The 22,285-nt window shown below is 53.0% G+C and overlaps 10 protein-coding genes across 10 annotated transcripts; 6 read left to right on the top strand and 4 right to left on the bottom strand.

Moving 5' to 3' along the window:
• The first annotated feature begins 400 nt into the window (after window positions 1-400).
• Window positions 401-2,039, top strand: BCR37DRAFT_236802 (beta-lactamase-like protein). Its single transcript, XM_040866530.1, has one exon. It carries the CDS (start codon window positions 504-506, stop codon window positions 2,016-2,018), a length of 1,515 nt encoding a protein of 504 aa, XP_040726916.1. The 5' UTR covers window positions 401-503; the 3' UTR covers window positions 2,019-2,039.
• A 51-nt stretch (window positions 2,040-2,090) lies between these two features.
• On the bottom strand, window positions 2,091-3,734 carry BCR37DRAFT_385873 (WSC domain-containing protein; the record flags this gene model as incomplete). Its single annotated transcript, XM_040870395.1, has 5 exons — window positions 2,091-2,117; window positions 2,147-3,141; window positions 3,184-3,405; window positions 3,630-3,689; window positions 3,731-3,734. 5 exons carry the CDS (start codon window positions 3,732-3,734, stop codon window positions 2,091-2,093), a joined length of 1,308 nt encoding a protein of 435 aa, XP_040726915.1.
• Window positions 3,735-5,262: 1,528 nt separating this feature from the next.
• On the top strand, window positions 5,263-6,235 carry BCR37DRAFT_237247 (uncharacterized protein). The gene is made up of 2 exons (XM_040866532.1): window positions 5,263-5,866; window positions 5,921-6,235. Exons 1-2 carry the CDS (start codon window positions 5,383-5,385, stop codon window positions 6,007-6,009), a joined length of 573 nt encoding a protein of 190 aa, XP_040726914.1. The 5' UTR covers window positions 5,263-5,382; the 3' UTR covers window positions 6,010-6,235.
• Window positions 6,133-7,937, top strand: BCR37DRAFT_237017 (uncharacterized protein). The gene is made up of 3 exons (XM_040866531.1): window positions 6,133-6,237; window positions 6,287-7,608; window positions 7,702-7,937. The coding sequence occupies exons 1-3, from the start codon at window positions 6,209-6,211 to the stop codon at window positions 7,725-7,727; spliced, it is 1,377 nt and encodes a 458-aa protein (XP_040726913.1). The 5' UTR covers window positions 6,133-6,208; the 3' UTR covers window positions 7,728-7,937.
• Window positions 7,938-8,330: 393 nt separating this feature from the next.
• Window positions 8,331-10,949, top strand: BCR37DRAFT_385871 (alkaline-phosphatase-like protein; the record flags this gene model as incomplete). Its single annotated transcript, XM_040870394.1, has 1 exon — window positions 8,331-10,949. The coding sequence occupies one exon, from the start codon at window positions 8,331-8,333 to the stop codon at window positions 10,947-10,949; it is 2,619 nt and encodes an 872-aa protein (XP_040726912.1).
• Window positions 10,950-11,002: 53 nt separating this feature from the next.
• Window positions 11,003-13,378, bottom strand: BCR37DRAFT_237346 (uncharacterized protein). Its single transcript, XM_040866533.1, has 2 exons — window positions 13,040-13,378; window positions 11,003-13,002 (listed from the first exon to the last, which is right to left on the bottom strand). Exons 1-2 carry the CDS (start codon window positions 13,050-13,052, stop codon window positions 11,057-11,059), a joined length of 1,959 nt encoding a protein of 652 aa, XP_040726911.1. The 5' UTR covers window positions 13,053-13,378; the 3' UTR covers window positions 11,003-11,056.
• Window positions 13,379-14,004: 626 nt separating this feature from the next.
• On the top strand, window positions 14,005-14,889 carry BCR37DRAFT_331520 (kinase-like domain-containing protein; the record flags this gene model as incomplete). The annotated part of the gene is made up of 1 exon (XM_040867024.1): window positions 14,005-14,889. A coding segment is annotated over one exon (885 nt), but the record flags the coding sequence as incomplete, so codon positions are not given.
• A 1,045-nt stretch (window positions 14,890-15,934) lies between these two features.
• Window positions 15,935-18,006, bottom strand: BCR37DRAFT_402006 (glucose inhibited division protein A; the record flags this gene model as incomplete). Its single annotated transcript, XM_040871880.1, has 2 exons — window positions 15,935-16,023; window positions 16,104-18,006. 2 exons carry the CDS (start codon window positions 18,004-18,006, stop codon window positions 15,935-15,937), a joined length of 1,992 nt encoding a protein of 663 aa, XP_040726909.1.
• Window positions 18,007-18,159: 153 nt separating this feature from the next.
• BCR37DRAFT_391210 (uncharacterized protein) lies at window positions 18,160-18,798 on the bottom strand (the record flags this gene model as incomplete). The annotated part of the gene is made up of 1 exon (XM_040870973.1): window positions 18,160-18,798. The coding sequence occupies one exon, from the start codon at window positions 18,796-18,798 to the stop codon at window positions 18,160-18,162; it is 639 nt and encodes a 212-aa protein (XP_040726908.1).
• A 1,260-nt stretch (window positions 18,799-20,058) lies between these two features.
• Window positions 20,059-21,743, top strand: BCR37DRAFT_377092 (uncharacterized protein). Its single transcript, XM_040868729.1, has 2 exons — window positions 20,059-21,334; window positions 21,370-21,743. The coding sequence occupies exon 1, from the start codon at window positions 20,270-20,272 to the stop codon at window positions 21,257-21,259; it is 990 nt and encodes a 329-aa protein (XP_040726907.1). The 5' UTR covers window positions 20,059-20,269; the 3' UTR covers window positions 21,260-21,334; window positions 21,370-21,743.
• Window positions 21,744-22,285: the final 542 nt, after the last annotated feature.

Raw genomic sequence — 22,285 nt, 5'->3', positions numbered from 1 at the left:
GAGGATATGCCGCTCATGACACTCATGGCTGAATTGTTGTTGGATGTGCGGCTACTTTGCGAGTGCGACGGAGCCTGCAGCTCGCGCTCGCGATGTGTTGATCGCATCGCTAGCACGGGCGAAAAGTCGGACTGCGGGAGGGAGTCATAGGCGATGCTCGAGAGCTCGCTCGGCGGCGATTCTTGCTGCGAGGATGCACGCACACGCTTGAGCCAGTTTGGCTTCTTCTGCGAGCCATTCGGGGTCCTTGGCTTTTCCGACATTCAGCGGCGCAACATGGGTGAGCAGAGAAGAAGCCTACTACAGCGGTCGCTCAGGAGGGCCCTACCTTGTGAAGCGGTGTCTAGGTGTATCGTTGTGTTTGTTCACGTTGGGCCTTCAGCTTTTCGTCGTCGCTCAACTACGACCAAAACCATCCATACTAAACGTGCATGGCCTGAGGCTGCTTCTGCTGGTATGCTATCGAAACATTGATCTAAATCGTATGGCTCTCATACATTCTCATGTCTACATTCGATGGCTTCGTGCAAGAGTTCCCACACATCGCCATCGACTACTTTCGCCCGAGAAGGGCATCTGCGCCCGCTGTTGCGGCCTACTTCCTCTCGCATGTTCACAGTGATCATCTGCAGGGATTAGAGGATGAGAGCTTTGGAGGTGCCTTTATCTACTGCTCTGAAGCGACATGCGCGCTCCTCCCCAAGCTGCAAACAAAGGATGCTCGTCTCAAGTTCGCTCAACAGCTTTTGCCCCAGCGCTGCTATAAATATGGCCATCTACAACCTCATACTGGCAAGCAGCTGCTTCGTGCTTTGCCAATGAATACGCCAATAGCCTTGGTCGTAGCCGATGAAACCATACAAGTCACTCTACTTGATGCCAATCACTGCCCTGGGGCATGCATGTTTCTGCTCGAAACTACCAGGAGCAGTGTCTTGTATACGGGTGACCTGCGTGCTGAAAGACATTTTACCTCATTCCTGAAAATGCAACCAGTCTTGTTGCCATATCTCACAGGGATCCGGCCATTGGAAAGTCTGTATCTTGACACATCCGCACGCCCTTGCGGTCCAGTCTATGCGAGCAAGATGTCAGGCTCTGCTGCTTGTATCAAGGCAATGATACAGTATCCAGAATCGACGCATTTTATCCTGCCAGCACGCTGTCTTGGGTATGAGGAGTTTTGGGTCGCAGCTGCGCTTGCGCTCTCCACCAAAATCCATGTCGACGACTACACTTTCAAGCTATTTGGTGCTATACGCGGGTCGTATGTACTGGGAGAAACATTCTGCGGTGCGCATGGTCTGTTGACACTCAATCCTTGCGAGGCACGCCTCCATGTCTGCACCGATCAGCTCGTCCCTTGTCCTTATGCGTTGAATGCCGTCTACATCAAGGCCGTCACGAGTGTCACATTCAGGCAGCAAGAAATGGGGAATTCCCAAATTGAAGCGGAAACCGATCACGACGGCTCCATCACCTTACACAACTTTGCTCGCGGAGAAACGCCGGTGCTGTTGAGCGAGGCCAAACCGGATAGCGCCACTGGTGGTCTGCCACGCTCATTGATTGTTGAGTTTGCTCGTCACTCCTCTTGGCCAGAGCTCATGCATTTTGTGTCCTTGTTCAAGACGAGGCGAGTTGTCTCGTGTGTCGGAGAGGTGAGCCATCTGTTTGACAGTCTGACAATTCCAATCAACGAGCCGTATGGGGTGCCCAGCGCCACCGTCAAATCACAAGTGCAAGAGATGGAGGAGGCTTCTCAGGACCTGACGATTGAAGATGTCGAAATCTGTACGCCAATCAAGCATGAATCGCTGAGTGAAGTAGACCAAGGGGAAACCACAGTGCAAGCCACCATGGCTGCACATACGAGATTGTCAGGGCACACTGCAGAGCAGGACCCGGACGTTTCCTTCGACCTGATAGAGCGATACAAGCGCTATGCTGTGGAAGGCCAATGGTCAGAGTCACCACGGGCAAAACGTCAAGCAGCATGTCGAGATGTGTATCTATGAATGAGAGTCAGGAATTAGAAGGTAGCTCTAGTCTATGAAATTTAAGCAGAAGAAGTAATGGTAGACACGGTCTCAGACGTGATTGTAGCAAAAGTGGAGCTTGAAGCGACAGTAGTCGAGCTGATCACCACTTCAGCTGTGGTTGAAGCAGCCAAGCTTTCCGTGGAAGTAGTTGAAGCAATAGGAGTTTCGGACGTGGTGATGGCGTTCACGGTCGTTGAGGTAGTGACCGCAGCAGAGGTCGTGTCAACCACAGAGCTCGAGGAAGTGCTCGAGGAAACAACTGCCTCTGCGCTGCTGGAAGATGCAATGCTAGTCGATGAAGCAGGAGCCACAACAGAGGCGCTTGAGAAGGTAGAAGCTGTGCTGGATACAACGACAGCAGAAGACGAGACAGGCAAACCAATAGGTGCGCCGTTGGCGTTGTAGTAGTACACGGAGATGGCGTTGCTTCCACCACAAATTTCGGAGCTGTCACCAGCGCATGACTGGGTACAGCCAGATGAAGACACAGTGGGCAGGGTGTTGCCACAGAAACATTCTCTACCGAACTCTGTGCCGAATAAGGTGAATGCACGCTGTGCACAGAAGGCAGAGCAAACAGCCTCAGTCATTTCATCCGAAGCAGTGTTGGCGCCATCGAGCACACGCGATTGTGGGTAAAAGTCGGTGAAACAGCCGATTGAAGTAACGTTGTTCACGTCGGACGCAACCACAGGAGCGCCGTAGACGCTGAGAGCATTGCTTCCACCGCAAATCTCATTGGGCGAGCCAGAACAAGCCATGTTGCAGTTGGCTGCAGCTGTGGGTCCAAGACGCAGACCATTGCCACAGTAGCACTCATTAGAATACTCGACACCGTAGTTGGTGAACCCCTGACACAGACCGGCACACTTCTCGATCGACATGTCTGGGGCCGAGAAGCTGGCACCGTTCAGCGAACGGTAGTTGATCTGGTCTTCATAACAACCGAGACTCTGAACAAAAGTAATCGATTGGATGGAGAGAGCATTGTTGCCACCGCAAATCTCATCGGGCTTGGCCGAGCAAGGGAAGTCACAGGCAGAGCTGTCGAGCTGCGTAGGAGGCAGGGAGTTGCCGCAGTAGCATTCTTGTCCGTATTCTATATGGTCAGTAGATGTTCTTCATGAATGGACAGTCTTACCTGCTCCGGAAACGGCAAAGCCGTGATCAGCGCAGAACTCTGCACATCGGTAGAGCGTGTTGTAGGTTGGCTCACTGTACGACTTGCCTGACAAGACGCGGGACTTTGGGTAGTCATCTGAGTAACAGCCTACATTGGTGGTGAAGTACTGTTTGCCATTGACAGTTTGGATGGAGCTTGGCGTGCTTGAAGGTGAAGACACTGCCACTGCAAAGGTCGAAGCTGCAAAGACGAGCGTCGAGTAAAGGGAAATCATAACGAGAGAGAGAGACAGTGATTTTCTCGAGACTGACGGCGAGCCCTCGAGACTAAATGCAAGTCTGAAGAAATGCGGCCTGTGGTCCAGTCGGATACCCAATGTTGTTCATTACATCAATTTACATGGCTCGCGCTGCCCGCTTCTTCTTCGTAGGTCGTGGCCGTTGAGAAGAGGGATATTTGCGTACCTGGCAATGCTGGCATGTCATGGCAAACATCGTTATTGGCAGGGGTTTGGCGAGAGACGCCTGTAGTCCGACAGTAGTCGTGCTTGAATTTAAGAGATGACCCATTTGGGCCAGCACAGTAGATAGTGGTGTGAAGCAGGCTTCAAGCAGCTGAAGCTACGTGGCTGACGATGCGAGGGGTCAGACTGAAACGCTTTATCGTTGGCCGACACGTTGCCAAGGCGTCTACCAGAAGTCAAATTGACTCAAACATGCCAGTGGAGTCGAGGTCTGGCGATTGCCGCAGCTGCCAAAATCTTATTCGGGGCAACGGCCGGAGGATTAAAATTTCGCCTGACAGGACGTCGGTTTCAGGCACATGTGCACCACAGTCACCACTAATCGAGTCCGGCTGCTCCGCCCACTTGCCCTCGCGACATGGTGGTTGCCAGGAACCAAGGAAATAAGCTTCTCACAGCGATGTCTATGATGACAGCATCACTACCTTTGCTGACCAGCATCAGACTCCAATCCAAGAGACTGCGAACCGAACATGGCTTGGTGACTCAACGTTGACAACTTGACACCCTCATTGAAGCTTGAATCTGGCTGTGCTTGGCACTGCTTGCTGGCTGATGAGGAAATTGTTGGCTGCGTCAGCTTGCATACGCATGCGCCTACTCGAGGGCCTATTTCGCAGCATGCTGTTTTCGTACTACTCCTTGAGTCCTTAGGCATCGCTGATAGCCTACAGAATCAGTACAGATCTGCTTGTGCCGGTCTGGATAAGGTGGCCACATTACGACAGTCCAAGTCGGGCGCAGTAGCCGCAGTGCAAGTCATCCAGTGGCTCCCATGCATCAGCCAGCTTCGTGACTCAGCTGTGCCTGGCAGCCTCTGAGCCTGTATCCGAGTCTTCCCCTTAAAAGTTGAGCCACGCGTGGCATCTGAACCTCTGGCAGCCGTCGAAGGAGAAAAGCCTTAAAAGTCGTGCTGCAAACTGTACTTCCAGCCTACGACCGCGGGTACAGGCGATTTAGAGATGGATCGCTGGCTGAGATTCACACATGAGCTGCCCGGATGCCAATCTCGACTGCCAGATCGTACCCGCCTAGCCTATCACTAGATTCACTACGCCTAATTCTTGCCGTCCGTTTGCTCCGAGAACAAGCCAGACTTGGCAAACGCAAGGAGGTTTGATTGGAAGAACATCGGCCTGCCAAAAATCGGCCATAGACTCATAAACATAGCATTGGCACTGGGCAGTCGGACATCACACGGATGATAGCGTCACCTGCATTATTGTTGACTCAGGACCGGGGCCGTCACTAAGCCATGCGACATGCCCTCTCATAAGGTGCCCACATGAGGAAAGGTCAGGTATAGAGCAGGCGGCGCTACGGACCCAAGTCTAACTGAGCTCAGCGAGCTGTCAGCAGGTATCAAGTAACAGCAAACAAGCCTCTTTGGACGCGCAGACGACGAGACGGCCGTTACACGAGCTTGACAAGCACCACTGGTGACTTGGCTCATCGCCTAAGACGCGACTCAATGGAATTGCGCAACTTTACCGCGTCCTTGGCTTTTATCATCGCGGTGGTTGGTTCACGTGGGCCCCAAGCAAGCTGCCAAAGGACACTCTGGCATGGGCCATAGCTATTGCGGGCTATGAGCGCCAGTTATCAGTAGAGCACTTCCATGAGCAATACTTCATAGCGCTTGATGGCTGATGCAATGCTGCACTGTGCTGTAATCGCAATTGGTTGAAGTAGCCATGGCAGCAGCAGCTGGTTGTTCCTCGCCAAATTCTTCGAGATCCCGCGCCAGGGAAACAACAAACAAAGCGAAACTCATCCACCACGACCAGACCGTACTCAGTACTACTCACAGCCTTGGCACAACAGTTTCATCCTGCATCCAGCATAATCACCCACTTGCATCGTCCGCAAAGACAGGGACGCCACACTCTTTCGGCCAGCCTGCTCAACAACCGGCACGACACTCCTTCAACCGACATTCTCTACAGCCTCCTGCATCTATGGCGGACCTTCGCATGAAACTCTTGTTGATTGTTGCTCTCTTTATTATCGTCATGTCTCTGACTTCGTTTCTGGCCTTGAGATATCTGTCGTGCTTCCGCGATAGACGGCGGCCTCAAACACCAGATAAGCTTGATTTGGAGAAGCAGTCGATGGAGAGCGATCGGTCGTCCAGGCCCCCATCTCCGCTGCCTGCTCTGCACCTCACTCCACCAGAGGGTATGTCGTACATTCCAACAGCCTCTTTACTGTACATCTGCTAACCGAGACAAGGCTGCGCGATGCTCCTGACCCTCAGTGATCGTGGCTCTGGTCCTGCATTCATGCGGCCGATCGAGGCCCCTCCCTTGAAACAAGCATAACCCTGGTAATGGCTTCATTGCCAATCTAGCCCTTTAGTAATACCCCTTTTTCTTCTGTAACTTCGTGTATCTGTGACTGCGCCTCGAGGTTGCACGTGCGAGGACACGCAGCAGATGAGAAGACGACGACGACAGACTTGAGTGCTACACTGCTACCACTGCCAGAAGTGCTGTAGAAAGGTCAGAGGGAGCAGCAGCCATGTCCACGAGACCACAGAGACCCGATGAGTAGGACAACTTATTGAAAATGCACACAAACGGGAGGCTAACGACACAGGGCCGCCTTCAAGGAGCAGCTCGCCGTCAAGGAGAAGGAGTTCAAGGCCGTGAATGAGAAGCTCACCAAGGTTCGCGAGCAGATTGCGAGTGGAGACACAGGCAAAGGTGGGTCGCCCAAGTCACAGGCCTTGCGGAAGCAATTGGAGGAGATCCGCCAGAAGCAGGCCAACATTAAGGGCTCCAAGGCCAAAGTGTTTGAGCAGGTCAGGGCCCTGGAGGACTCGATCCGTCGCAAGATTGCAGAGCAGCAGGCATCGCGAAAAAAGTCCACCTACCGCTCTGCCAGCGAGATCGATGCACGAATCGCTAGTCTGGAGGCAGAGGTCGACTCTGGCAAGCTCAAGCTCGTGGAGGAGAAGAAGTACCTGCAGGAAGTCTCTCAATTGAAGCGTGCTCGCAAACAGTTTGCAGACAGCAACAGCTCGCAGCTGTCCATTGACGAAGAGAAACGCAAGGCAGACGAGTTGCGTAAGCAAATTGATGACCCAGAGTCCAAGGCTTTGTCCAAAGAATACGACTCTGTTCGCGCACAGCTCGATGCTCTCAAGGAGAATGACGACCAAGTCTTCAAGTTCAAGAAGGAGCAGTATGCCGAGCGTGATGCCCTCTCCGCAAAGTCAAAGGAGCTCTTCACCAGCATTCGCGAGCTCAAAGACACCTACTACACCAACAAGAAGGCCGCCTATGCTTACGAACAAGAGCAGAAGCAGAAGCGATACGACAACATCAGGGCAGAGCGCGAACAGCACGAGAAGCAGAAGCGGCTCGATGCTGCCAAGGAAATGATGGATGAAGCATCGACACCCGCCTACGAACTCGAGATGCTCACCTGCAAGAATCTTATTCGCTACTTTGACCCTGCTGCCGCTGCCGCTATCGGTGCAGGCGCATCCACCAGCCTCTTCAACCGCTCATTTGGTAATAAACTCGAGGCTCGTGCTGTTGAAGCTGCACCTGAGGGACAGGTCGCCTTGCTCAACAAGAAGGACCGTGAGGCTGGCGAGTCTTACTTTGCTGGTAAGGGCAAGAAGCAGCGCAAGCAGCCTTCGTCTGCCCAGGTTTCGGACAAGTTCAACTTGTCGCTCGGCACAATCCAGGACTTGGCTACTGTCAGTGTGCAAGCGCCCTTGAATCAGTCCGAGGTGGCAGCAACCGTTGAGAAGCTCAAGGAGCGACTTGTTTGGTTTCAGGATCACCAGGAAAAAGAGACGAACCGGCGTATCGCCAAGGCACAAAAGGAGATTGATCTGCTTGAGGCAGCTGTCGCCAAGGAAAAGCCTGGTGCGGCAGAGCCCACCGGCACTGAGGAAGCATCGAAAGGCATCGAAAAGGTCAGCATTGAGGCATAGAATGCACTTGAGACTACTTCAAGTCTATTGTAAGTCTTGTAGCTTAAGCGCGAGTTATGCTTACCTCCCCAATGCTCTTCGTATTCTTGATCTTTGAATTCATCAGCCTTTCCAGCGACCCTGTCACGGCTTGCTGCTTGAGTGCGCTTGATGTAGCCAGGCATGCGCTTGCCTTCTGATAGACTATCCTGAAACGCGCGCAGTGCATCTTGCAAGACGACATTGTGCTCAAAGAATGAGGGTTTGATGGTCTCTTGACCTTGATTGACCTCTTTGTCTTGCTCAGGCAGTAGCGCAAGGCATCTCGCTTGCTCTTCGCAAGATAGCAGCTCCCAACAAGCGGCATTTATGACTTGACGCAGGTCAACCCTGACAATGGACGACTTTGAGCTGTGCAAGAGGTGCTGCACATCGTCATTATAGGCACTACTGCGCTTTTGACGCTTGTATGATGGCGACACAAGCGCCTCATAAGGCTTTGGAGCTGAAGACTTACGTTCACTACGACGCATGGTCCCCCTTGGTCTCAGCGTGGTGCCGTCAAAAGTGTCGAATATTTTGACGCGACCGAGACTGCAACCACACGAGCTCTCTCTTCTCGCTATCTCTCTCTCATTCCTAGAAGGCCTCTGGCTAGAAGTATTCTTCCTGATAGGACAATCTAGCTGCAGCCTCAGTGCTTGCTCTTGGTCCATGAAAGGACTTGTCTTGGCATGGATCATCTACTGCCACGTCGTAGCTCTTCTGCTCTTCTCCCACGGATTCCTGCTTACTCGGATCGTGGTTGATGATGTCTCTGCTCCTCTCGACATCGAAGCAACGTTCAACAGAACTGTCATACTCATTATCGATGCTCTAAGGTATGACTTTACTGCTCCACAGCCCGGCTCGAACGCTTCATACCACAACAATTTGGTGATTCTGCACGAAACGGCGATGCAATACCCTAAGCAAGCGTTCCTCCTGCCATTCATTGCAGACCCGCCCACAACAACCTTGCAGCGGCTCAAGGGACTGACGACCGGGTCTCTTCCTACGTTCATTGACGCCGGATCAAATTTTGCAGGCACAGAAATCCTCGAGGACAACTTACTCCTGCAGCTTCGCAAGGCCGGCAAGAAGCTTGCCTTTGTTGGAGATGACACCTGGTCAGCTCTCTTTCCTACCTCATTCGAGCCGTCACTCAATAAGCCCTTTCCCTCACTCAACGTATGGGATCTCGACACTGTGGATGACGGCGTTTATGAACATCTCTTTGCATATTTGCAGCAGCCCGATGATTGGGATGTGGCTATTGCACACTGTCTCGGCGTCGACCATGTTGGGCATCGCTACGGCCCAGATCACCCAGAGATGATTCGCAAGCAGCGGCAGATGAATAGTTGGATTCAGCAACTCATGGACACAGTCGACGACGAGACACTCATTATTGTCATGGGAGATCACGGCATGAATCCTCTTGGCGATCATGGCGGTGATTCTCAGCTGGAGCTCGAAGCTGCTTTGTGGATGTATAGTCGCAAGGGAGTCTTTGGCCGACCGGCTCGCCACCAACCCTGGACAGCTCAGATTGACTTGGTTCCTACACTGAGTATACTCTGGGGCTTGCCAACACCTTTCAGCAATCTGGGCTCGCCGATCCCAGAGGCATTCTCAAATGCTGCCGTGTCGAGTGCTGAAGCACAGGCATTGACTACCAAGCAAATACAACGGTATGTGGCGGCATACAATAAGCAGCCCTTTGAGGAAGAAGAAGTAGATCCTCCTGATGATGCTGCGTATCATCAGGAAACGCTCGAAGACTTTCGTCGTCAATGGGCTCAGTATGATATGCCTAGTATCGTTTCTGGCTTATTACTGCTAGCTCTTGCAGTCTTCACAACAGCTAATGCTCAGCCAGACCAATCTGCCAAGCCGATCATTGTGACAGCCCTCGTAGGCGCAGGTCTAGGCCTCGGCCTGTCTCGCTTCATGCCAATGAGCATTCTTCACAGTGTTCTCTTCACATCTGTCTTGCTCGGCTCTATTGGTCAGCTCCACTCGCATTCCCAACGCCAGTTCGACCTATTTCCGTGCATCTTGCTTATTTTGCATCTTGTCGCTTTTGCATCCAACTCCTTTACAATATTTGAAGACCGCATCGTTCTACTGCTTCTCGTCACTTCAGGCGGACGACTCCTTCACAAATCACTCAGTCTGGAGAACAAAGCTTCGCGCTTTCTGGCAGTTTCAGAGTGCATCGTCTTTATGATCTTGTCACGCGCAGCTGCGTCAATCAGACTTTGTCGCGAAGAGCAAGGCGACAAGTGCCTTTCCACGTTCTATGCAGCCAATCTGGCTACACCAGCAAGATCCTCATTGTGGTTGCTGATGTTTGCAGCAGTCGCTTTGCCATGGATTATACGCAAAGCGCTGACAGAAACACAATCTTGGTCTGGCGCCTCTTTTTGGCTCATGGGTGTCATGCTTCCAATACAACTGCTATCTGGCCTCGCTTACTGGGTTTTGAACGAATTAGACTTTGACAACGGAGTCAAGGTCAGCCTAGGGAGAGAGATTATTGGCCTGACAATTGTTGGAATCGTTGCCTGGTACTTTGCTCCACCAAGTGTTGAGCTGTCGGCTGTGCAGCGTGGAGATAGCGCGGCTCTCGTTGCTCTCGGACTAAACAATGCTATGGGCTCGTCTTATCTGCAGCTTTGTTGCATACTTCTTGGTCTGTTTGCATTCCTTGCAAAACCACTTGGCGGCGTTACCCTGTGCATCTTGATATGGCAGCTCTTATTACTGGCTGATGTGCTTGGTCGATGCCAAATTGCTTCTTCCTCTATGCTCGCAGCTGTCGTCCTGGCGCAGCTTGGGCATCTGCACTTTTTCACAAGTGGACACCAGATGGCTTTGCCCTTCATCCAGTGGGACATCGCTTTTCTTGCTTCTGCCTCGCCAACTTGGTACTCGCCTGTTCTTGTTGTGACCAATGCATTCAGTGCGCCCATACTTGTTGCCCTTTGTGCACCCTTGTTGGCTTTCTGGAAGCGGCGGCCGAGCACGGAGCACGCCATGGATCAAGTCTTCGGCCTGGTTGTCATGCTCATGACGATCAATGTCGCATTGGCTTTGTCAACGGCTGTGTTTGCGACGCACTTCCGCCGTCATCTGATGGTATGGAAGATTTTTGCACCACGCTTTATGTGTGCTGCCCAGATTCTTGTGCTGACGGATATTGGACTTGTCATTGCGCTTATTGCGTCCGGTAAGGTCACGAGTCGAGTGGTAGCACTGCAACAAGTCCTTCGAAAGATTTCAGGCTGACCTGTGCAAGAACTGCGCGGATGGCCGTATGTATCTTGTTCCCAGACGAGTATTCATGGCTACAAGGCTACTGATTAAGTTATACAAGTTGCTACGACTTGGACATACTACGTAGCAGCAGGAGTCTTTGCAGCTTCCGCCGCAAGCTTCTTCACCACCTCGGGTGGCAGCTCTGGCGGTTCAGGCTGCTCATTGACGACACCGCGAGGGTCACGTTCGATGATGCCAAGCTCAGGCTGCCTGTGACGCCATTTGCTGGAGCAGTGTGGACAAAGCGGGCACGAACTTAGCAATGAGCGGAAAAGCGTCTCGTTGTCTCTGCCGACCTCGGGCACAACGAGCGCATGAACATTGCAATTTGGACAGCTGCGAATATCCTCTACCATGATAGGAGCCAAAGTGATTGTACAGCGCTGCCAAACGTGTCCGCGAGCGCAGTGTGCGTATTGAGTCGAGTCTTCGTCGAGCACGGGCTCGTTGCAAATGACGCATGAGTCTACTGGCGGAATCTGTTTTGCGTCTGGTAGGGTAGTTCCAGGCGATTTGATGGCATGATCGTAGCATATCTGGAGCCATTTGACATCTTGATTCTCTCCTTGCAGTCTTTTGATGATGGTGAGAGCCGAACCGAGAAGCATGCTGTCAATTGAGCGGTAGAGGCAGATGAATCGTGCGAAGCGCATGAGCATGTCGAGTGAATCAGTATCGAGTCGGCACGTCGTATTTTGAGTGATAGCAGTCAGCAAGCAATGTAGCAAAGTGACATCGGTGTATGGCCGCGTCTCCGCCGTGGACGACGATGCTTGGTGAAGTGTCAAGCACTGAAGCCGCTTGGCGTTGTGCGCAGGATTTTTGAACAGCATTGTCTGTAGAGAGCCGGATGGTGTAGTATCCATCTGTTCTTGTACAAGCGGCATCAATTCCACTCGTGACCATGCCGCGAGATTCTTGAGCTGCTCAACGCTCGTAGACATCGAATCGTTGAGATAGGAAGAGACAATCTGTGTCAAACCTTTGCGTGCGTCTTTCAAACGCAATATGTGCACAGATGTTTGTTGCTGCGAAAGAATTAGGTATCGCGGTTGGTTGCCAGCGAATGCCTCGAATGCGATGGATGCAAGAAGGTCACCAGGTGAAGATGAAATGCCAAAGAAGCGCAATGAAGGTTTGCGTGTTGACTCGAGACGGTCTAGCTGCTGTGTGATAAAGGCATCCATTGTACCGCTCAGGTAGCTGTCTGGTTGGTAAGACATGTCTTGATTGAAGCGCAACGCCAGATACGAGCCGTTGAAACCAAGCGCCAGCAACTTCAATTCAAGATCATCGATGTATAATAGAAGCCCCACCGTTTGATCCAGAAAGCCAAGAGGTACATCCTGCTTTTTGATGGCCATACTCGGAAGACTGACGCTGATAATCGTCATGATGCCTGGGTATGCGCAGACCACGACAATCTGGTCTGCAAAAACGCAGATGCGAGCATTGTTGCATACGGCGTCATTGCTGGCCGCGCGAATGACTGGGCGCGATAGGACGCACTGAACAGCGAGTGAAGTATCAAATGTAGTGACAAAAACGTCACCCTTTGCATCGACAGCTGCCAAGTGCAAGACATCGCTGTGCCAACTAGTGGCGTGCACTTGCGCGAGAGCTGCATCGCTGACCTTGATGCGGTAAGGTACATGGCACTCCTCATGTGTGATGCGATGAAAAAGCAATTCACCAAGTTGCGTCCCTGCCACGAAAAAATGATGGCCCGTCGGGGTTTGCGGCAGCCAAGTGATGCACATATGACGGAGCTCTTTGATTGTCTGAGCATCATCCACATGTTTGAGACTGCAGTCTGCACGCTCCAGTCCAAGTTTGTAGGGCAGATGCGTCAAGAGCCAGGCATGCTTGTTTGGGTCTAACGTTGGACGGTAAATGGCTGTCCTATGACAGGATGTGCGAATAGCCAACATTGGTAACTGATCGCGTGTGAGGCGGGAAGAAGACCAGCACAGCTGGGTGCCAACTCCCGGATTTTCTTCTGTTAGTGAGTGTACGTCCTCGGCTGCCGTCAGCTTGGTCGTCGATGGTGCACAACATACTTGAGCACTGCATTATGCATGTGCCATAGTAGTGGGTCTGCCCTTTGTAGGGAAGCCTGCTGATGCACAGCTTGCCTTCTGCATCACGCGCCTTGAAGTCAGCTTAGTTTTGTGTCGTCTGGTAGCCTACAAAGATAGCGACGTGGTCTTGAAGAAGGAGCGCAAAGGTGCCCTCTTCGCTCCAGGCGATGGCATTTTGCAGCGTGCTCGGCCATGGCGAGACTTGTAGTGGCATGTCTATGGAGCGAGAGAGCTAGTCTTCAATGACTCTTCATACAGCAGATTGTAGCTACAGAGCCGCGGCCCCTTCTTGTGGTTGTTGTTTTGGTCCATGTCCAGCACCAGCGAGGTCGATGTCGAGTAGCATACTCAGGCTAACTCAGCCCTCCATGTCTCGCCGTCCTGCTTTGCATAGATGACTCGCCCGATGCAGCCTCCATCGCGGCCCTGCCTCGTCCGTCGTGTCCTTGCCCTGCTGCACACTGCCCTGCCCCCATACCCGACTGACTGCCCGCGATGACATGCCGCTGCAGCTGCCAAACATCTCGACCCGCATTTTCCAGCCGCCCTCCCACAGCAGCAACCAAACCACCCTCTACCTCTCTCTTTCGCTCTACAGGCAAGGGCCCTCATCGCACAATCGTTGGCCTTCCTGCGCATGACGAATGGATGCTTCTTCCAGTGCCCCAGGTAGTCGGCCGCCCAGCAGCGCGCAGGATGCAGCAGCACAAGCCGGCGCAACATCTACACACAGCAAGCAGGGCTCGAGTGGCACAGGCTCATCACACAAGAATCGCTTTAATGATCTGCCGAGTCTGAGCACCTTGTTCCCAAAGTTCAGGCGCAAGTCACAAGGACAGCAGCAGCGCTATCCAGAGCAGCAACAACAGGCAGAGCTCGCAAAACAACGGCAAGCGGCCCTTCTGCATCAGCAGCGGATAGAACAAAAGAGATGTGTCGGCGACGACTGGATATTTGTAAGTACATTGGGTACAGGTACTTTTGGGCGAGTCTTTTTGGCACGGCCGAAACAGGCAGAGGGCGACAAGCAGGCATTCTTTGCCATGAAGGTGCTGCAAAAGTCAGAGGTCGTTCGGCTGCGGCAGGTCGAACACATCAACAACGAGCGCGAGATTCTCTCTATTGTACGGCATCCCTTCATTGTGTCAATGCGGGCGAGTTTCCAAACACCTACCAATCTGTTCATGTGCCTCGAGTATGCTGTGGGTGGAGAGCTGTTTAGCCATCTACGCAAGGCAGTGCGCTTCCAAAACGACGTGACGCGCTTCTATGCAGCGGAAATCCTGCTGGCGATTGAGCACTTGCACGATCTCAATATCATCTACCGGGATCTCAAGCCAGAAAATATCTTGCTCGATGCATCTGGGCACATCAAAATTACAGACTTTGGCTTTGCCAAGCAGATTGTCGATCGAACATGGACGCTGTGCGGCACACCAGAGTACCTTGCACCGGAGCTCATCCAGAGCAAAGGTCACGGCAAGCCCGTGGACTGGTGGGCGCTCGGTGTGCTCATTTTTGAGATGCTCTGCGGGTACCCTCCTTTTTACGACAAGTCGCACATTGGTATCTATGAAAAGATATTGGCTGCCAAGATCAAATTTCCAGGGCATGTCCAAGCAGATGCTGCGGATCTCATTACAAGATTATTGACGCCAGACATTACACGGAGACTGGGTAATTTGTCAAGAGGGACAGAAGATGTCAAGCTGCATCCCTGGTTTCTGCATTGCGAGTGGCACAGGCTGCTTGCCAAAGATTGCCCGGTTCCCTTTGTTCCTGCCATCAAATTCGCAGGGGACACGCACCACTTTGAGACGTATCAAGAGCCGAAGCGTGTAGAGATGGAGATGCTGCTGAGCGAACGACAAGGGAATGACTATGGCTCGCCATTCAAGCAAGAGTTTGCCGACTGGTAGAGGAGGAGAAGCAGCAGCAGCAGCAGCTGACAGTGGCACAGTGTAGAGTAGAGCGCGAGAGACTGCGCGACGTTTGAATTTGTAAATTTCTACATTCATCTGTACACACCAAGCCAACACATGCAAATGTGCCTTGGTAGCCTCTGAATCAGCAGCTGTACAGCTGCAACTACCAGTCTCGCACCAGGGACGGTGGTACTGAGTAAGAGAAGAAGAACTGTTCTCGATTTAAGCCGGGGTCTGTGGAGACTGTGCTGCGGACCTGACTACGAAGACCAGACATTCTATGCGACTCTCACCGCGGGTCTTGCGAGCTTTTCCTTCGCGCGAGCTACGGTTGCTTGCTTCGCCGTGTAGGACGATTGAGCAGTCGAAGGCAGAGCTGCGCTGGATCAAGGAGCATTGCAAGAGCAACGACGAGGTATTGGCCATGTGCCAACGACGGCATCGCCATGAGCCATTACAATATCTGCTAGGTAGTGCTTAATACGCTGTAGAATCCGCTAACAGTAGCTTCACAGCCATTCGGCCCTTTTGAATTGTCTTGCCGGCCTGGCGTGCTCATTCCACGCTGGGAGACTGAGGCTTGGTCCATGAGCATTGCACAGGAAGTGCAGCCCGGGCAGAACGTTGTTGACTTGTGTACTGGCTCTGGCTGCGTGGCATTGATGCTGGCACAAAAACCCAGACATGTTGTCGGCATAGACGTATCGCCTGTTGCCATCAGGCTTGCGAAAGAGAATCTAGCTCGCAATGCACACCTCCTGCGTGCAAGTGTTGACTTTCAACAGCTAGACCTCTTTAGCGAAGCAGCAAACGCCCTCATTGCCAAAGCAGACGTTGTGGTGGCCAACCCGCCATATGTTGATGCACAAAACCAAGCTGGCATGTCCCTATCGACGCGCCGGTATGAGCCATCGCTCGCACTGCTCGCTGACGATGCGGGAGATGCATTCTATCGACGAATCGCGCAAATGCTGTCCAAAAGTACGGCACGGCTCGTCGCGCTCGAGATTGGCTCAACAGAACAAGCCGAGCGTGTTGCTGCCATGTTGTCAACTTTCAAGGCCGAGCTCTGGCAAGATGCGGCTGGCTTGCATCGAGTAGTGGTGGGCCGACGGGACGCTTGACGTGCCGCAAAAGATTAACAAGGGCGCTCGCATCTACACCTTTGAGGCGTCCAGCTTGACCGAGCGTGTCGGGCCGTGTCGACTTGAGCGCAGCGCGCGCCTCGTGGCTCAAGGACGACACTCGATCGTAGTCCACTGTTTTTGGCAGCAAAAGTTGCTCATCGGCAAGCAGCACAGCACGATTGTCGGCCTCCTGGCGAGTGATGTAATGCGCATATGCGCCTTCGATATCGAGTCGAGCGAGGAGTGTATCGCTGTAGCGGTCCAAAGCTGGCACAGCTAACTTGAGCGTTTTGGTAGAGATTTCGGAGCGTGCCAGGAGCTCAAAAGCAGAGCGCCGCTTGCCATCTGCATTCACCTGTACACCTCGTGTGCGCCATTCTGTAGGAGACAGAAGCGTCGCATGCAGCAGCAATCGAATTTCATCCATCGTGTCGCGAGAGGTGCTAAATTGCTGCCAGCGGTCGCCACGCAGAATGCCTGCTTGCTGGGCCAGCTGGGTCAAGCGCAAGTCGGCATTGTCACTGCGAACACTGAGTCGAAATTCTGAGCGCGATGTGAACATTCTGTATGGCTCATCGACGCCTTTGGTGGTGAGGTCGTCCACGAGTACGCCCAAAAAAGCATCTGCTCGAGAGATGATCAGCGGTGGTTTGTTTTGCGCGGAAAGCCCTGCGTTTGCGCCGGCAAGCAGACCTTGTGCGGCTGCTTCTTCATAGCCTGTTGTACCATTGATTTGCCCAGCAAGATACAACCCTGCGATACGTTTGCTCTCGAGTGTGGTGTGGAGGCCTCGGGGGTCGAGATAGTCGTACTCAACGCCATAACCTGGTGAAGTCATTTCGGAATGCTCGAGTCCTGGAATAGTATGCAGCATTTTACGTTGTACCTCAGCTGGGAGAGTCATACTAATGCCATTGGGATAGATGAGATCAGAATCGAGGCCCTCAGATTCGAGCCAGATGAGGTGCTCTGGCTTTGAAGCAAACTTTTGCACTTTTGATTCGATTGACGGGCAGTAGCGAGGGCCAGTAACCGTCTCTCGTATGTGAACAGACTCGTGCAAATGTCTCCGTACCAGATCATGCGTCTCTACCGTCGTGCGTGTTTGATAAGTCGTTGTCTGAGCGTCTGTGGCGATAGCAACACGCTCGTTGAGTTGTGAAAAAGGCATTGGCGGGTCGTCGCCATGCTGGCCAAACAGACCGTTGAAATTGATGCTGCTCTTTCGTATCCGTGGCGGTGTACCGGTCTTGAGGCGACCGAGCTGGAAGCCAGCTCGCTTGAGCGACGCCGACAAGCCTGTAGATGCAGCTTCACCCAGTCGTCCAGACGGAAATGACTCAAGGCCTATGTGTATCTCACCACCGAGGAACGTGCCAGTCGTGAGGATGACCTTGCTCGTAGTGATGACTTCGCCCGACTCGAGACGGACGCCGCTGACTTTGCCGTCCGGCAGTACCAAGTCGGAGATGATGCCTTGAACAATGTCGAGATTCTCGCAGCGTGCTAGTGCCTGCTGCATGTGCCGCTTGTAGAGCTTCCTGTCGAGCTGAGCGCGTGGACCCCATACAGCTGGGCCCTTGGACTTGTTAAGAACCATGAACTGAATGCCGGCTTCGTCGCAGACTTGTGCACACAAGCCGCCAAGTGCATCAATCTCGCGTACAAGCGTTCCCTTGCCAATACCACCGAAGCTGGGATTGCAAGAGAGCTCACCAATGGCGTCTAGCTTCTGGGTGATGAGCGCTGTGTGTGCGCCTGATCGTGCTGATGCCGCCGATGCTTCACAACCTGCATGTCCCCCACCGATACAGACTACATCGTAGTGCCTGCCAGTTGCGGCGGTTGCGAAATGTCTTGCAGGCAAGCAGAGCCGTTTCGCCAGCAGAGCCATGCAGTCGCGTCTTGTCTGGCTGGTCTGGTCTTGGTCGTCAAATTTGATGTCGCAGAAACAGGACAGCCTCAAGCTCAAGCTCAAGATACATCATAGACTACATCAAATACGATCGCAAACGCTGTCAATCCCCTCGCAAGTTACTCAAGAGCATCACTGGCCGTAGCCTGACCCATATGTCTGATTTGGGTTCTGAGGCTGCGGCTGCTGTCCATACGGCTGCTGGCCATAGTCTGGCTGAGGCTGCGATCCATAGCCTCCATAATTGCCTGCAGGCTGCGAGCCGTATCCGCCATAGTTGTCGTTCTGCTGCTGCTGTACACCACCGCCACTGCTGCTGTCCAGGTCACGCTTGCCCGTGAACTGGTTGAGCATGCCACCAAGACCACTCTGCTGCTGATGACCATAGCCTGACTGACCATAGCCTGGATGACCACCATGACTTGTCTTGTGCGACTGCTTGCCCAAGAAGTGCGCGCCAATGCCGCCTGCAAGCGCGCCTAGCATACCGTGTCCGCCAAGTTTGTGGCCTAGCAAGCCGCCTGCCGCTGCGCCAAGCAAGTTGGTGCCCAAACCACGTTCACCGTCTGCGCCGACGGGACCTGCAGCCCCTTGTGGATCATACCCAGCGTTATAGGGCTGCTGCGATGTAGGCAGCTGTTGCGCTGGTTGATTGTAGTAGTCGTTGGCTGATGCGCCAGTCGACTGACCATACATAGGCTGGTTGTATGCACCCTGCGACTGGTCTTGGCCGTAATTCTGGCCGTATGATTGATTGTAGCTGTTGCTCATGGTGTGTGGTCTTTGTGCAGGGGAAGTTGTTGGCTGTTCGTCGCCTTTATGACGCCGCCAAGACGACAGCAGGCGCAGCGGCCGCAAACATGACGGCGGTGCAGTGCCAGGAATAGAGCGATGTGGCAGGGTCTACGGGAGATGATGTTGTCACTGACGCTGCCTGGAATGACAAGACCTAAGGACATTGTATCCAAGAAGATCTTCTCTTACAATAGCAGCATTCAGAGTCATCACACCACTTGTCCTTTTTAGTAACAACAATGCACATGCACATGGCCGTATCACAATTGCAAGCCCGAATACGAGGTGAGCCCCTGTAATTGACATGTCAAGGCTGGTGTTGGCCCCTGCCTGGGCTAAAAGAGACTAGAGGACACTATCTTCTTTCATGAGATAGCTCGAGGGACCATATTGTGTCAAAGGGACTGATTCAGGCACCAGCAATGAGAGTCTTTATGGTCTGAGGATATTGCTGGTTTGCGCCGTGTAGCCAGCAGAAACTCGAAGAAACTGGCATACAGGGACGGATGGTAATGGCGAGGACACGTGGAGGATGCAAGCTTATCCCATTAGACAGCTTGCTGTTTGGCAGTGGCTGAGGCGGTGCGTTTGCGACTGTTTGCCAAAACAAGACGAGCAGCCTTTGCCACGCGAAGCGCCTATGAAGGCAGCTCCTAGCTCTTCCTCAGATACTTCCTCGCAAAGATGCATTTCAAACTCGCCACCGTTCTCATTCTCTGCGCACAAATTGCTGCTGGGGCAGCCTTTGATACATTCAAAGAATCTAAGCCCAAGGGCGGCTGTATTCCTGTAAGCGGGAGTAGTACCGCTAAGCCATGTTTGAGGAATGCACATCCCACGGTGAGGATAGCCTTCACCAGAGATTTTTTGAGTTAACGTATTAGCCAGACCACTGGACAAATTTGGTGAACCTGAAAAGGAAGCTTCTGAGGCTGGTTCCTAAGGCTAAGCCCCATTAATAGTAAGGACGCCGATGCTATCTGGGTCCTGCGAGCCTTGATGGTCAGCAGAAGATATAGAAGGCAGGTTTACGGATGCACCTCGCACTACAAGAACAAATGATTGGGCTGGGCCCTACTCAATCCTGTCATGCGGAAGAAGGATATTTTGCCAAATGTTATTACATCGGCCAAATCGTAGGTCACGCTAATAATACCTTTCTGTTTTCTGTTTTCCAAAAAAAACACAACTTTGTATAGATGCTTTATGTACATACTGAGATTGAATGTATATTGCTGGTGTAAGTCATGCGGTAGATGTGGATGGTGCCCCTGGCCATCCGCAGTTTGTTGTTAAGATAGGATTTGTAAATTTGAAGTATGAATTGAGAGTACTAGTCCAGCACCGAAGCCATTTTGGCAGGGTTAGTTATGCAGCGCGCCCACTGGACACGTACACAAAGCAATATAGCAATAGACGCGACTATAGATCCTCAGAGACAGGCAGAATGGTTGATCGCACGAGATGGGAGTCACTATCAATGGTCCGACGTCTCCAACGTCTCACAACAGCGCAAACAGAGGGTGAGATAGGGCTGGAGGCAGAAATTGCTGAGACTGAAAGCGCCAGAGACGAGCAAACACGAGCTAAACGCTGTGAGGCGCAGAGGAAGCGTCGTGCTGCAGCTTTTGCGGAAGAGTATGAGCTAGAGGAGCGCGCCAGACAAACCCAGCTTCCGAGTAGCGATGACAGACGGTTTGAAGGCCACAAGTGTCGGCGAATACAGGAAGCGGCGCGACAGCGACTGAGGTGGTCGAGTCAGAGCAGTAGGCGCAGCCAGACACCACAAGCTAGGCAGGCGCTGTCGAATCTCTCTTTCAATGCTGTGAATGCAGGGACCGGATCCTCAGCATCTTATGTGACGGCGCCAAACACCCTGCCATCACAATCAACCTACACCAGCACTCTCGATCGGCAAGCCATGGTCAATCAGCTTGGGTTTGCAGACATGCCTTCCTCGGATCCATTGCCAGTGCTTGATGACTCACGGCCCAGTCAAGCGATGAACGCGAGCAACCTCGACAGGCAGGCCATGATGGAGCAACTACGGCGCTCGCAGGCTTCAATTTTTGCGACAGCGCCAACACAACAGCCGCCGCCAACACCCATACCTGCACCACCGGCGAATGAGTTCTTCAATGGTGATGACCCATTCACAGGCGATCAGCAGCGCCCTTCTGCCACGCCGCAAAGCAGACGCATTGCTGGACTTTTCGATGCAGCAGAAGGGCAGATGTCGCAACTGGGCCAAGAGATCCCGTCGTCGCCGACAATATTCACCGCTATGCAACCACCGGCAAGCCTAGCTGAGATCCTTGGCACACAATTGCCAGGTTGGTGGACAGACTCTTCATTGTTGACAGCATCTGTGCCCGCACCCACAAGAGCTACTATTGCAGTTGAAAACACGCAACAAGCTGGCTACTGGACAGCGTGAACGCAAGATACAGCTCAGTCACTGGAGCGGCCGCCGGTTGCAGCCGCATTCAATCTATACTCTGATGAAGCACCCGTATGTGATCAATATTGCTCGTGATGTACTGTAACGAACACGCAGCCTTAAACCTCGCATCCGACTTTCCCGCACCACATGCTCTAGCAACTCATCGCGGCTCTTCTACCTTCCGCCATTCAACGACGCTTATCACCTCAGCACGTTGCCTATCGTCCCGCGCCTAGCTTCCTCGCTTCCGGCAACGCTCTGTCACGTTGTCCTTACTCGCTCTCTTACTCGTCGACGACGTCTACCACGTCGTCCCTTGTTCTGTCTCTTCCTTATCTCGCAGCTCGGACATCTCCACTGGGCTCATGCAATCTCGCTTCCCCTCTTCTTTCATTGTTCTCCTGCTGAGAGTCGGCTCCCGTGGGCTCCATCCACATCATCGCCATCCGCTCTCATGCTGGTACCTGGTAGACATAAGTAGGCAGCCTTCCGCTGTCTTGTTCCTTAGTTTACAATTTCTATTCTTGTCCCCTACATCTCGCCCAAGTCCTGTCTTCAGCACAAGCATTCGTCCTGTCCTGTTCGCCCTTCGTCACACTTTGTAAACTCAACAAAGCTTGTACAGGCACTCCAGTATGTCGTCAGTCCCCGACGTGCCTTCCGCCCAGTCTGATGTGCCTTCGCCTCAGGCCGACGGGCTTCCCTCTCGCCAAGCTCTTCTTGCTATGCAAGAGACCATGATGCAGCGCATTGCACAGCTCGAGGCCTTCGCCGCAGCTGCTACCGCCTCAGCAGCCGCCTCACCACCCGTCCCTGCACCCACACCAGCAGCCAACTGGGCCAAGACTGCCGTCAAGATCGCGGACCCTAAACCCTTCGACGCCGATCTTCTTGGTCAAGACGTGCGCAACTTCGCCGCATCCTGTCGCCTCAAGATGCAGGCCTGCCCTTACCTCTTCCCAAATGAGGGCATAGCCATCGCCTGGATTCTCCAACTCCTCCAAGGCGATGCGGCGAAGT

Source organism: Protomyces lactucae-debilis (genome assembly GCF_002105105.1).
Source record: "Protomyces lactucae-debilis strain 12-1054 chromosome Unknown BCR37scaffold_4, whole genome shotgun sequence".
In the NCBI taxonomy this organism is placed as follows: domain Eukaryota; kingdom Fungi; phylum Ascomycota; class Taphrinomycetes; order Taphrinales; family Protomycetaceae; genus Protomyces; species Protomyces lactucae-debilis.
This window is presented reverse-complemented; position numbering and strand designations above follow the sequence as displayed.

What these genes read in the sequence shown, in the direction of transcription:
- BCR37DRAFT_377092 (XM_040868729.1), top strand. Translation starts at nt 20,270, where the DNA reads ATGGTTGATCGCACGAGATGGGAGTCACTATCAATGGTCCGACGTCTC.
- BCR37DRAFT_237017 (XM_040866531.1), top strand. Translation starts at nt 6,209, where the DNA reads ATGTCCACGAGACCACAGAGACCCGATGA. An exon ending in AGACCACAGAGACCCGATGA is followed by an intron (nt 6,238 to 6,286) that starts GTAGGACAACTT and finishes CTAACGACACAG; the next exon opens with GGCCGCCTTCAAGGAGCAGC. An exon ending in CACTGAGGAAGCATCGAAAG is followed by an intron (nt 7,609 to 7,701) that starts GCATCGAAAAGG and finishes AGTTATGCTTAC; the next exon opens with CTCCCCAATGCTCTTCGTAT.
- BCR37DRAFT_236802 (XM_040866530.1), top strand. Translation starts at nt 504, where the DNA reads ATGTCTACATTCGATGGCTTCGTGCAAGAGTTCCCACACATCGCCATC.
- BCR37DRAFT_237247 (XM_040866532.1), top strand. Translation starts at nt 5,383, where the DNA reads ATGGCAGCAGCAGCTGGTTGTTCCTCGCCAAATTCTTCGAGATCCCGC. An exon ending in GCACCTCACTCCACCAGAGG is followed by an intron (nt 5,867 to 5,920) that starts GTATGTCGTACA and finishes AACCGAGACAAG; the next exon opens with GCTGCGCGATGCTCCTGACC.